The sequence below is a fragment of the Onychomys torridus genome, chromosome 18 (assembly GCF_903995425.1).
Source record: "Onychomys torridus chromosome 18, mOncTor1.1, whole genome shotgun sequence".
NCBI classification, from domain to species: Eukaryota; Metazoa; Chordata; class Mammalia; order Rodentia; family Cricetidae; genus Onychomys; species Onychomys torridus.
The window spans coordinates 25538454-25551095 of NC_050460.1; the positions used below are offsets into that span (position 1 = coordinate 25538454).

At 39.2% G+C, this 12642-nt stretch overlaps 1 protein-coding gene across 1 annotated transcript; it reads left to right on the forward strand.

Annotated features, from left to right (window-relative positions):
• Positions 1–9667: 9667 nt before the first annotated feature.
• On the forward strand, positions 9668–10345 carry LOC118569370 (60S ribosomal protein L13-like; the record flags this gene model as incomplete). Its single annotated transcript, XM_036167141.1, has 1 exon — positions 9668–10345. A coding segment is annotated over one exon (639 nt), but the record flags the coding sequence as incomplete, so codon positions are not given.
• Positions 10346–12642: the final 2297 nt, after the last annotated feature.

Sequence of the window (12642 nt, forward strand, 5' to 3'; positions counted from 1 at the left end):
ATGGCATCAATGTGTCAAAGAGAAAACAAATTTCTTCTAGAAAATGGCAACAAAAAGATGGTACTGAAGTAGTCCTTAATGGATGAGAAGAATTTTTAATTTTCCTCCTTAGAAGGCTGGAGCACTTGAAGATAGGTTCATATGGGAAGCTATAAACAATCTGCATACATTTCTAAACTGGAGAACATCCAGTTTCTCATATTATGCACAGAAGCAGCAGCCTGCTTGGCCAGAGTTGAGATTCCTCCTAAGACTATTGAATTAATCCTAGGCTTTCAGTGTCTAATGGGATAAGAATACTACCACTGCACCCCAAAAAACGTTTCATTACTCCTTGTGAAACATACAATTTCTGATTAAGATATTATAGGATATTAGATTCCCATTCAGAAACTCTACTTAAATTGGGTGCTAATTTGATCATGTAATTTAGTGTGATACCCAAATAGGAAGAACAGGCAAGCACAAATTCAATAAAGTTGGAAATGCCCATATGGCCAGGGTAGTATGTCTCTGCAGGACCAATGCAATGTCTTTAAAATAAATCACCACCATGAATGACAGAGTATTTCAAATTAATATGTAATCACCACTAACAAAAGCCATATTTAACAATTATATATACCCAGGAAGGAAAGGCCAGGCCTCTCCAAAAATTTTCTCAATATCAGCTAATTTTTCATTATGTTAATTAGGAATGTTTTCTAACTTCAATGTAAACATGTATTCAAGATATTCCTTACTTAACATTTTAAAAAAATAGGATTTGATGGGCAATCTAAAAATGTAAGTTTGGAATAAGCCTTTTTATTCTTAAAACTTACAAAGCAATTGGCATTTTTTAATCACTAGAATACAAAATAGATCAAGGCTTTTTTTTTTTTTAAGAAAATAACTAAGACTAACTGAAATTCAGGAGATTACACTAATTTCAAGTACTCTGTGAATTTTTATACAAGTGAAAACCCATGTAACCACACCCTGACTGAAATACACAATACTCACAGTGCTTAGTGGGCTCCTGACCTTCCTTGACAGCTACATGCTCTCTCTCAAATTTAGTCTCTATTTTGTCAGGCTGTTAAGAAAGAATAAAAGACAAAAACGGCATCATGTGAATTTTCTTCTATAGCATGTAGTTGTGATATGTAATATTTATTCATTTTAAATGTTAGATCAGCTTTAAATTAATCCTATTTCATTATGGTTTATAATTCTTTTTATTATAAATTTGAAATGGGTGAAAAAAAGAAAGAATAAAAGGCAAAGAAAGATCTGAGTACAAAAGCTCTATTTTTAACTTCAAATGTCTTCTTTTCTAGTGTTGGGAATCCAACATTAATTTCTTTCATATTTGCAACATTTTAGAGAAAGTATTCTATCTTTATTATTCATCATTCATGTCTTTGCTTTTTCTTAAAAACCATCAAGATTCATTTATTCCTTTATTGCATAGTTGTTGGGGCTCACATTCCTGTCATTCTTCCTTCCATACCCTAAGCACACAGCTCCTCACAGCACAGGGTGCTTCTGTTTTTCTGCAGCTGGCATTCTAGGAAGAAGTGAGAGAAGTAGGTATGTAACCAGAGATGTTAATAAAAAATAAATAAAAAGTAGGAGTAGTTCAAAAGTGACCAGATAGACATGCTTAAGAGGTGAGTAATGAGGGATAAGCAGTCAGGAATGTCACTGGATTAGTGAAAATGTTCTTCTCAACAGATGAAATTTAGTGATGAGAAGGCATGAGCTATGCAAAGCCAAACAAAAGAGGAAAAGACTTACAGGCAAAGCACAAAGGGTCTAAACAGGAAGCAGACACAGAACAGTTCACCATATCCCAATGCAGAGGTTCCGCACAAGGTTGTGCTCCAGCAACTTGTTGACAGCCATGCCAAGGAGCCGGCCCTGACCTGAATAGGGGGATCGATCATGGGACAGGAGAGTGGAGGCAGTCCCTGCTGTGGGGATTTTATTCTGATGGAGCCTTTTGAGACACCTATGGGAAGTCTGCAAGAAGCACTCCCCGGAAAATTAAAGCAGAAGCATTTATCGCTGGCCTCTAGCCATCACTATTTGAAGATTGCCCCATAAGGCCTTAACTCTGCCTTTTCAGTTTGCACAAGGTTAGAAGGGATCTGTGAAAACTGCCAACAGCAAGGAAAGCGATAGTTAGTCCATTGCTCATAATGAAAAGCTATCCAAGTGTGGTGTGATGAGTTGAGGCTCTAGCGATGTGACTTGGCACAACCAGGGCATGTGAAACAATCGCACAGAGACTAAAAATATTGCCACCAAGAACACCATGGTCAGCCTTGTGCCTCATGAAAGTACTGAACGTAGTTCCAAATGTGACAAGACACATTCCGTTAAAACCTAGAGAGAGGCTGGAATGCAGCTCAGTGGCAGAGTGCTTACCTAGTATGTGCAAAGACTTGGATTTAATCTCCACTAACACACACACACACACACACACACACACACACACACACACACACACACACACACATACACACACACACACACAAACAAACACAAGTTAAGACTGATCACTGGCTGAATCAACCCCTTACACCAAGGCAAAAGAATTATGTCATCATACACCAATAGGATTTGTACAAAATATTGCCTCAAGCACAGGGAAATGCCACAGTGATGCCTAAGTTAAATGTGGTTTGTTATAAAAATCAGAGGCACCCTGTACAATCTAGCTTACTCTTTGAATCTCCCTCACCTTTTCTAACCTCGAGATTAAATTTGGCTATCATCTTAAGCCCTAGATTAAGTCAGGCTGCCTCTCTTATTTTGGCCTTCCTGTGTGCTGCCCTTGTTTGAAATAGCCCCCCTTTCTCTGCCTAGCTTTACTTCTACAACAGTTCAGCTTAATAATTGGTTCCCAAATATTTTGCCTGACATCCCTCTTAAAACAGGCGATTTGTTGTGCTCTTTTGTAGCATATTTTATGCTGGGTCAGTTTCTGTCTCAAGGGAAGAAGAAGTCCAGTAAATGTTTGCTCAGTAAGTGAATGAAGGAAGGAATGGACATAAAAGCAGACTGGCTCTGTTTTGGGCTCAGCAGCATGGATTGAGGACCGACCACTGTGCTCCTCATGGAGTATTATGGAACACCTTATGGAAACTCCAGCACAGCACAATAGGACATGCCAGCTCTACATTCTGCATATGATGCATCTGTGAGAAATATTTGGAAGTCAGTTCTCCCCTTCTACCACGTGGGGTCACAGGAACCAAACCCAAGTCATCAAGCTTGGTATCATGCACCTTGACCCCCTGATCATTCTTGCAGGCTGTATGAGAACTAATTATATGAAGATACTTACTGGAGACCTGAGCAACATTGTTTGTAACAAGTGTCCTATAAATAGTGTGTTGTATATGCTGTGGGCTTCCTACTTAAAGTTCCCCATGGAGTGGGGACAGTCACTAACATTTCTGAGAATAGACAACTCTTGAACAATTTGTCTAGGTCATCAAGTCCTTTTGTTGTTGTTGTTCTTTTAGAAAGAGATAGCTCAATTTTAGATATCACAAGTTGAAAGTAGCTACAGGTTCTTTTCAATTAAAAGTCCTGGTGTGTTTCTTCTTTCCAGTGCAAGAGGTTAAATCGGGTTAAGAAAAATGCTGAGTGTCAAGATAAATTTGTGTCTTGCCTTTTAAAATCCTGCAGAAGAGTCAAACTCTGCTAAGCCCCAAGGATAATACCACCTTCCCACATGTGATTAAACTATCAAATGACTCCTGTTCCTTGCCCATGTTTTCCCCTTGAACTTTATTTTAAAACAAAGATAACCCAATATTCTTATACATTTTACACTTTAATGAAGACTTACAAAGAAAAACTAAACCAACAATTCAACTCTGCATATCTTACAAAAATAGCATATCCAAGTTGAAGACAAGTATTTTACATATATGTGTCTTGGGGGTGAAAGGGAATTACTTTAGGAAATGAATTCAAGAGTTAATTCTATTTACCATTTAACACAGTCTAAGAAAACCATATTTAAATGTATCCATTAAAAGACAGTTTTAAGCTACTGAGAAAAATTTCAGTTGAACTGAAAGGATTGCAACTCACAGCATACATATGTATATGTACGCATATGCATACATGTACATATATCATCAAAAAGCACATTTTAACCAGCAAAGAGTTCAAACCAATAAAACAATACTTCAAATAAGTCTTACAAAAAATATAAAAGAATACAAAAACAAAAGTTGACTCTGGCATTCAGAGAGCTGCTCTATTGCTCAATGTGGTATCTTGTCTCAGAGAGATTTTTCCAAGCCCAAAAGGTAATCCCTCCCCAAAACACTTCTATTTCTGGGCTGTAGTGAGCCTAGCAGTTTTGGATTTGTTGAGTAAAGCAATTTAGGAATTGCTTCCCACAGATGGAGATGCATTTTATAGTGAATCACTGGAGCTTTAAGAATAACAAACTGCTGTAACAGAGGCTTGCAATGATCCCCTGAATAAGGAAGTCTTATCTAGCCCATCTGATGGAGCAATTGAGGGGAAACAAAATTGAGAGGAAACAAACTAATTGAAAGTACTCAAACAGCAGGAAAAGTTGGCTGGGTTTTTTTTTTTTTTCTTTTATCCATTTAATGTGAAGGAAAATTGTCACATCCAATAGAGTGTCTAAAAAGGTGTTAACTAGGTATAAATGCCTTTTAAAACTGTCCTTTCCCACCCATAAGGTCATAAAGCTAAGCCTTTTGCCTCCAGCAGAAACACATGATGAGGACTGGCCATTGTGCATGGTTTTCAAAGAAATGGCATCATCCATTTTAGTGCCATGTCAAGTGATTTCAAAGAAAGATTTAGGGTTTTTTTTTTTCCAATGCAAAAAGTTGCAAACTAAAACTTTTAATTGAAAAAGCCTGAAGCCACTTTCAACCTCTTATATTTAAAACTTAAATTAGCCCTTTCAGGATTAAAAAAATAGAAGAAAAGGGAAGTGCATTATGTCAAAGGGGGCAACGCAATGATTTATCAGTAGTTACATTTTACAGAAATGCTGTTTCCAGTTTTCTGAACTTTGCATCTCAGTTTCATCAACTTAACACAAATATGACTCTAAAATCATGTCCTAAATGCACATAAATATGAGTGCTAGTGAATGTTTCCAGGTAATAGAACAGTTAGAGTAATGTACTTTCAACTTGATTTAAAATGAGATCTCTTTATGTTTAAAACATACATTCAGTAGAACAATGTAGAAAGGAGAAAGATGACCCCAAGGTTGTCAACAGATGCATAAAAATGAGTTGCATGACTTGGGTTCAACGAGTTCTGCTTTGTGGACATAGCTTTCGTCTTCACATCTTTGGCCAAGATGCTAACCAAGTTGTCCTCAGGATAAATAATTGTTTCATATCTATCTCATGCATGGCAATGGCATTTATAAGATTAAGAGTACATATCCAGGAGACTAAAGAGATAGCTCAGTTGGTAAAGTGGTTTCCTTGCCAGCAAAGAGATCTCAGTTTGAGCCCCAGAACCCACATGTTAAAAGCAGTGGCTTGCCCACAGATATGCTCCTGAACTTGCTAGTATTCTTCTCTGGATACAAGTAGAATGTTTCAAACTACCCGTGGGGGACAGGCTTCACCAGAGAAATGCACAGTGAAGCAACTGAACCTCACAGGGCCTCTACCCACTGAGCACATGAGAATATGCTGGGAAGATGGACACATTATGAACTAGACTCACACAGGGATTATCCAAGGTGAGCACTGTGAGTTTCCTCATCGATTCAGCAAGAGTAAGAAGAAAGGGAAGAGCTTCTGAGCCAGGAGAAGAATCTCTTCCTTCTTCAGTGTCCTCCCACCAAGCCCCTTCTATTAGCGAAGCTTTAGCAACTTCCCAGCTGACAAAGACTTTCAGTGTCCAGCTCCTGTGTAGTGAAGAAAAATAATGAGAGAGACTGAAGCCCTAGGAGAAGGTAGACGAACAACAGTGCACTCTCGTGGGAGAAGCAGCTCCCACAAGTTGTCCTCTGACCTCCACATGAATGCTACGGCAACTGTGCAGGCACACACAAATACGTGTGCACTCACATACACGTGCACATACACACACACACACACACACACACACACACACACAAATTTATCAATTAATAAATCAGCTAATTATTCACTCTCTATAAGACTATTTGAAATAATTCCAAATGTTATCTTTCATGTTTTCAGTGGCAGACATCAGCTGTCCTTCAAAAGCAAGCCTGCTGAATTAGTAGGTTTAAAGGTTAAAAACTGTAAATTGTTTTACTCCCCCCATCTACAATTAGAGCATAAAAATTTGACAGAAGAGAAAATATGAAATAACTAAGAAGCCGTAAAAAGTGAAATTTTTTAATACAAATTCAAAATCACGCTGAAGCAATAGCCACAAAGAATATGGTGGGTTTATAAATCTGTACCTTGCCAGAGAGTTGCTATTTCATATTCCTTGAGCTTGGAGGAATACAATTTCACCCACAGCAGTTTGTGCATAGTTCTTAAGGCCAGAAAGAGCAACCATCTACACTGTGAGCTGAGTTTCTCTTTCCTGGCAACAGGTGTAACTGGGGTAACAACCAGGTAAAAATTGAATATCTGGGAAAGGTGAAGTCAAGGGCATAGTGAAAGGATAGTTGACTAATCTAAATGTTTTTCAGAAAATCTTCTTCCTTTTTAATAGCAGTTAAAATCTCATTTTAAGATCTTACACTGACTCTTCTGGCCTTAAAGACCCTCCAAATAGCACATTATCTTTACAAGAAATTATCCGGGAGCTCTGGAGCTCCATAAGCAGAGCACTTACTGATTCTGCTATATTAAGTCCTGCCCAAAGTGCCCTTACCATGCATAAGGCTTGAAATGGCTTATTTTGCAGATTTCACCATATTGCTCTTAGCCCACCACTGATTGAGTCAGAGTCAGCCAATTATGTGTTTCATATCTGCCCATTTCCTTCCCTAGCATGTGGGAAACATTTTTAGCCCAGTCACCCATACAGGTCCCATTTAAACTTCTTTAGGGATGGTGCTTTCTACTCAGCTAGCTCAGCCTTTGGACTGACATTTTCTGAAGTTCTTTTCTTGAAAGCAATGCTTTGAGTCCATTTCATAAAGACTGAAGGCAAAAGTATCAGAGAAGGCCTGTTGTCCAGGAAAGGAGAATCAATTGAGCTTCTGGGATGAAACTTCCAATCAGATTTTTTTCACCAATGGAAGCTTTTTCATGAATCTTAGCTTTAAAACAAGGAGGGAAGGAGGGAGTTCAACAGAAATGTAATTTTTCTCCATAAAATGCCTACAAAATTGAACAGATCACAAAATAAAAAGAAACCCTATTTTGTCTGTGGATTTTCTGTTTTATGCATTATTTCTTCTTGCATGATTGTATAAGTACTATTGTTGCTCTTGTTAGTATTTTTCCTCTTTGTTACATCCTGGAGTTGTATCTTTTCATCTGACAACTGCAGCCCCTTCAGTAGAACTCTGTCCGTGCCTGTCTGATTACAGTATGTTAACACAGACAATGTTTCTCCAAGTTCACTCTCTAGGCCACCATAAGGTGTTTCATTTTTGTTGTTGTTGTTATTTTCTTTTATTTTCATGCTTGGCTAACATTTAAAAAGAAAAAGTGAAATCTATCAGCCATAGTGGTATGCCTTACCTAAGATGTAGTATCCATTTAGGCAGCTGGGTCTGGGAAAGTAAAATCTATCTGTCATGCTAGCGCTTTGAATCTCTGCACACAGCTGTCATCTCCTTTGTCAGGAGTTCAAGAATCCAAAGTGAGATTCTGTGGGAAGGAAAGGGAGGCCCTGTAATTAGCAGATGTGGGAAACTCAGGAAAACAGAGTGAGGTCCCGCTGGAAGCAAAAGAACTACGGATCTCGTCTGCATTCCGTCTCAGCCCTGACTGTGCTGCTATAAATAGAAAAGACTATACATAGAGATGAGTTGATCCCACTGACAGCAACCTCAATTTTTTTAGAAATATTTGGAGATGAATTCATAAGGATTCATCTGCACACTTTCCAGCTGAGAATCCCCTTCTCTTGACACAGCGGGTGGCCGACTTTCAAACCCACTAATGATGTGCTAGATACAAAGAGCGTAAGAACAATTATTTATTTTTTTAAGCTAATACATCCAATGCTTTTAGTTCTAATAGCCTTTTAGGCATTTGGCTGTGTTACATAAATAGTGAGCAACCCTTTAAGCTTATCGTCTTTTTTTTTTTTTAAACTGGCTAATTTTTTCTAAAGATAATTGCAATCCCTAGAGAAACTGAATAACTTAATTCTCTGAACATATTGTAGACTTTGCAATCTAATATCCTATAGCAATTACAGTGTCAAATATACAGATATCTATATATGCTTAGACAAATGGTACTTTTTCAAAAAGCCTTCCCATGTACAGTGCCTTGCATTACACTGGGAAAATAAAAAGGCTCTAATCCTTGTACCTTCATGTATAGATATGATTTTTAAGCCTTATATGTTATTTGTGTGATGGGGGTGGCATGCATACAGAAATCAAAGTGCAAGTTTGTAGAGTCAGGTCTTTCCTTCCACCTCTCTAAGGTCTCTGGGGATCAAACTTGGGTTACCATTCTTGCCTGGCAAAGGTCTTTACTTGCTGAGTCATCTCACTGGCCTGACATATGGTATTTTTATAATTTGTTGCCGAAATATCAAAAAAAGGTTCTCCAAATGAGAAAGAAAGAATCAAACTGTGCTGCAGCTGGTATGGGCAGGGCTAGTTCTCACTCTTGTGACCCTGGGCCAAGCTCTTTAACCCTCCACAGGTAGCAAGAGGTAAAAAGAGGAGGGCATCTTTCCCTCATCCATGCCACCAAATGCCAGAGTAGGGGCAGGAGTCAGCTCTGTTGCTCTTACACCCTCAGGGCTGGGTCACCTATGTCCCAGACAACAGGGTCAGCTCTAGCGTGCTGCCCAGATGGCAAGCAGAGCCTGCTCTTTCTCATGCACTGCAGCATGTGATGGTCAGGACTAGCTCTCCCACTCCTGTGACCCCAGGTCCAGCTCTTCACCTGGAATTCATTAAAATTTTAGCATAAGTGCCATGACTGGAGTTGGAGAGATGGCTCAGTGGTTAAGAGCACACGCTGCCCTTGCAGAAGACCTGACCTGGGTTTGGTTCCCAGCATTCACATGGCAGCTCACAACTATGTGTAACTCCAGTTCTAGGGGATCATAAATTCCCTCTGGCTTCCATGGGCACTGCACACATGTGTTGTACAGACGTACATGCAGGCAAAACACCCATACACGTAAAAGAAAAGAAAACCTTAAATGTTATTTCTACCCCTAGATGAAGAGCTTCGGGAAGTCAATGGCTGCTAAGCAAATGTTGCTGAGGGGGAGAATCCGTTGCCTCCAGTGATGAAACTCACATAGGTTATCCAAAGTCAATTGGTCAGTCTTGGACTCATGCACATTTAAACAAAGCAAAATGGACTCAGTAGGATATAAATATATGTATATATGTGTGTATATATATATATAACATTAATGTTTAAAAAATGAAATCATGAATTTGGGAAGGGGAGTTGGAGAGGAAGCGAGAAGGGCTGGAGTGATGTAGAAAAGGACTCATACATGAATTTCAAAATAAAAACATTTCGCCCATTCTCCTGCACAGGAGGCAGCCATAGTGCCCAGCCGGAATGGCATGATCCTGAAGCCCCACTTCCACAAGGATTGGCAGCAGCGAGTGGACACTTGGTTCAACCAGCCGGCAGGCAAGATCTGCAGACTCAAGGCCCGGCAGGCAAAAGCGCGCCACATTGCTCCTCGCCCCGCTTCCGGTCCCATCAGGTCCATAGTGAGGTGCCCCACAGTGAGATACCACACCAAGGTTCGAGCTGGCAGGGGCTTCAGCCTGGAAGAACTCAGGGTGGCTGGTATCCATAAGAAAGTGGCTCGCACCATCAGCATCTCTGTGGACCCAAGGAGGCGGAATAAATCGACTGAATCACTACAGGCCAATGTGCAGCGTCTGAAGGAGTACCGCTCCAAGCTCATACTCTTCCCCAGGAAGCCTTCTGCTCCAAAGAAGGGAGATAGTTCTGCTGAAGAGCTTAAACTGGCCCCCCAGCTAACAGGACCTGTGATGCCCATCCGAAATGTCTACAAAGAGGAGAAAGCCAGGGTCATCACAGAAGAAGAGAAGAACTTCAAGTCCAATGCCCGGCTCTTCGGCATCCGAGCAAAGAGGGCAAAGGAAGCTGCAGAGCAAGATGTTGAAAAGAAAAAGTGATTGCTGTTGGAGTGTTGCAATAAATTTTCCATAAAGCAAAATAAATAAATAAATAAATAAATAAATAAATAAAAGCATTTCAAAAATGTCTTTACCTACTCAAAGCGGAATTTTTAATGCAGCTTCTATGTAGTTTGCAGTTCTTGTAAAGGACATTTGTAAAGTTTTTCAAATAAAAAAAATGAATTTTTTGTGAAGGCATATCCACATAATTGTTTATACAAAACAATGCCAAACAAATTCACAACAATGTTTTAGTTAGTAAACTTCGTAAAAAAAAAAAAAATAAATAAAAAAGGTGGGTGGCATTGTTTGAATCACTATTTACGAAAGTCAACTCTTGTCATAAAGCCTACCAACTTCAAACACTCTTTTTTCCTGGGGAAAATTCAATTCTTCTGTAAGATACAGAAAGACACTCAAGTGTCTTAAGTGACAGAGAAAACAGTGGACCTGGTAGTTTTTGAATAAATTGGATTTTTTGATGGGGATGTCAAGATGAACATAGAGGAAACCTTTAAATTCAAGTGTGCCACAATCTAAAATAAAGATAGTTTTAAAACTACCCATGAGACATATGACACTCCAGGGACAGAAGCAGCAGCATCTGGCAAAATCTTGAGTATGGAAGACCCACTGTCTAACAAAAGTTAATACAATGTCAGAACTTCAGCTGAAGGGCTGTGTGCATGCCATTGGTGGGCCAGAGAAGGTGACTTCTCCCCTTTCTTAGGCAGCTTCCTCTAGAATTTCTACTTCCTTCTCAACTCTGCCTCGCTGCCTGCTAGCATACAGATGTATAAATGTATATACATATATAGTCCTAAGTATACCCTGCTTGGTCTATACGATGTTACTTGTATGTATGTCTTCAGGGATGATAGTTTGGTATTGGGTTAACTAATTGATATGTTCTTCCCTAAGTTAGATGATTTCACCATTCTTAGAATTCTTTATTTGCCTGTAGTTCTTTGTGCAGGGTAGAGGCCTTGTGGGCTCTTCCCTACCCACTTTGGCATGTCTATTCACAAATCCATGTTTGGTCTGTTTGAGCAGTCATGTTGGTGTCTGCATTAGCTTTTAAAAATCTAATATGTCTCTTCTACAACGCAGCTAGCCATCAAGAGTCCTAAGTGGTATCCAGATAGATGCCATGATGGTTTATCATGGACTTTTTTCAAACTTTTAAAACCTATGAAGTACTCAGGTGGTAGTAGCACACGCCTTTAATCTCAGCACTCAGGAGGCAGAGCCAGGAGGATCTCTGTGAGTTCGAGGCCAGCCTGGGCTACCAAGTGAGTTCCAGGAAAGGTGCAAAGCTACACAGAGAAACCCTGTCTTGAAAAAACAAAAAAAATTTTAAAAAATAAATAAATAAATAAATAAATAAATAAATGGAACCCATGAAGTAACATATCGACATAGGCACAGATGGTTATGAAGTTTCCATGAATTTTATGATAAGTACATTACTAATCATTTACAGGATTAACATTTTATGTAGGTGAAATTTGAGTGTCTGAGAGCCTTACATCCATCAAAACCAGCTTTACCTGCTATCCATACTTCATACCACTAATGTGAGGCTGTTTTTAAATGCTGAGATTTTTTTTGAAAAGCAAACCCTTTCACACTTCAAAGCTGGATTACCTATTATATGGAGGAAATGGTTCTTTTCTACAAGCAAATTTATTTGTATTATAATATGATTTAAAGACACGAGGAAATTAGAAAATCCACAGATAAGAACAGCTAACAGTAAACTCTCTAGTATGGGCAAGTTTTCAGCAAGATAAGGAGGATGAGGCCTGAAGAAAACTATCCTGGCTTCTTCATTTGGGTTGTGTTTCAGGCACCAATCCTGGAGAGCTTCCAAATACATTAAAGATACTAAAATATAAACAGGAAGAAAAATAAGTTAGACATACATACATGCAAATATATAAACTAACTGTTCTGGTCATTGTTCCCAATGGGACAAAGCTTATAATAAAAACAACTTGAACAAAGAAAAAGCTCATTTTTGACTACAGGTTTTACAGGCCCTTGGTCAGATGGTTCCATTGCTTTGGGCCTGAGGCAAGGGAGAAAATCATGGATTTGAGAGCACAGAGGAGACTTCTCAGCCTATAGCATCCCAGGAAGAGAAACAAATTGGAAGGAACCAGGGACAAGATAGACCCTTTAAGACACAGCTCATGACCTACTTCCTCTAACCAGGTCCACCCTCCTAATAGCCCATTTTGTACATGGATGAACCATTGATAAACTGAGCAACCTGGTGACCCAATCACCTCTCAATGGCACCACTGTAGTTGAAACTTTTCCTGTCACTG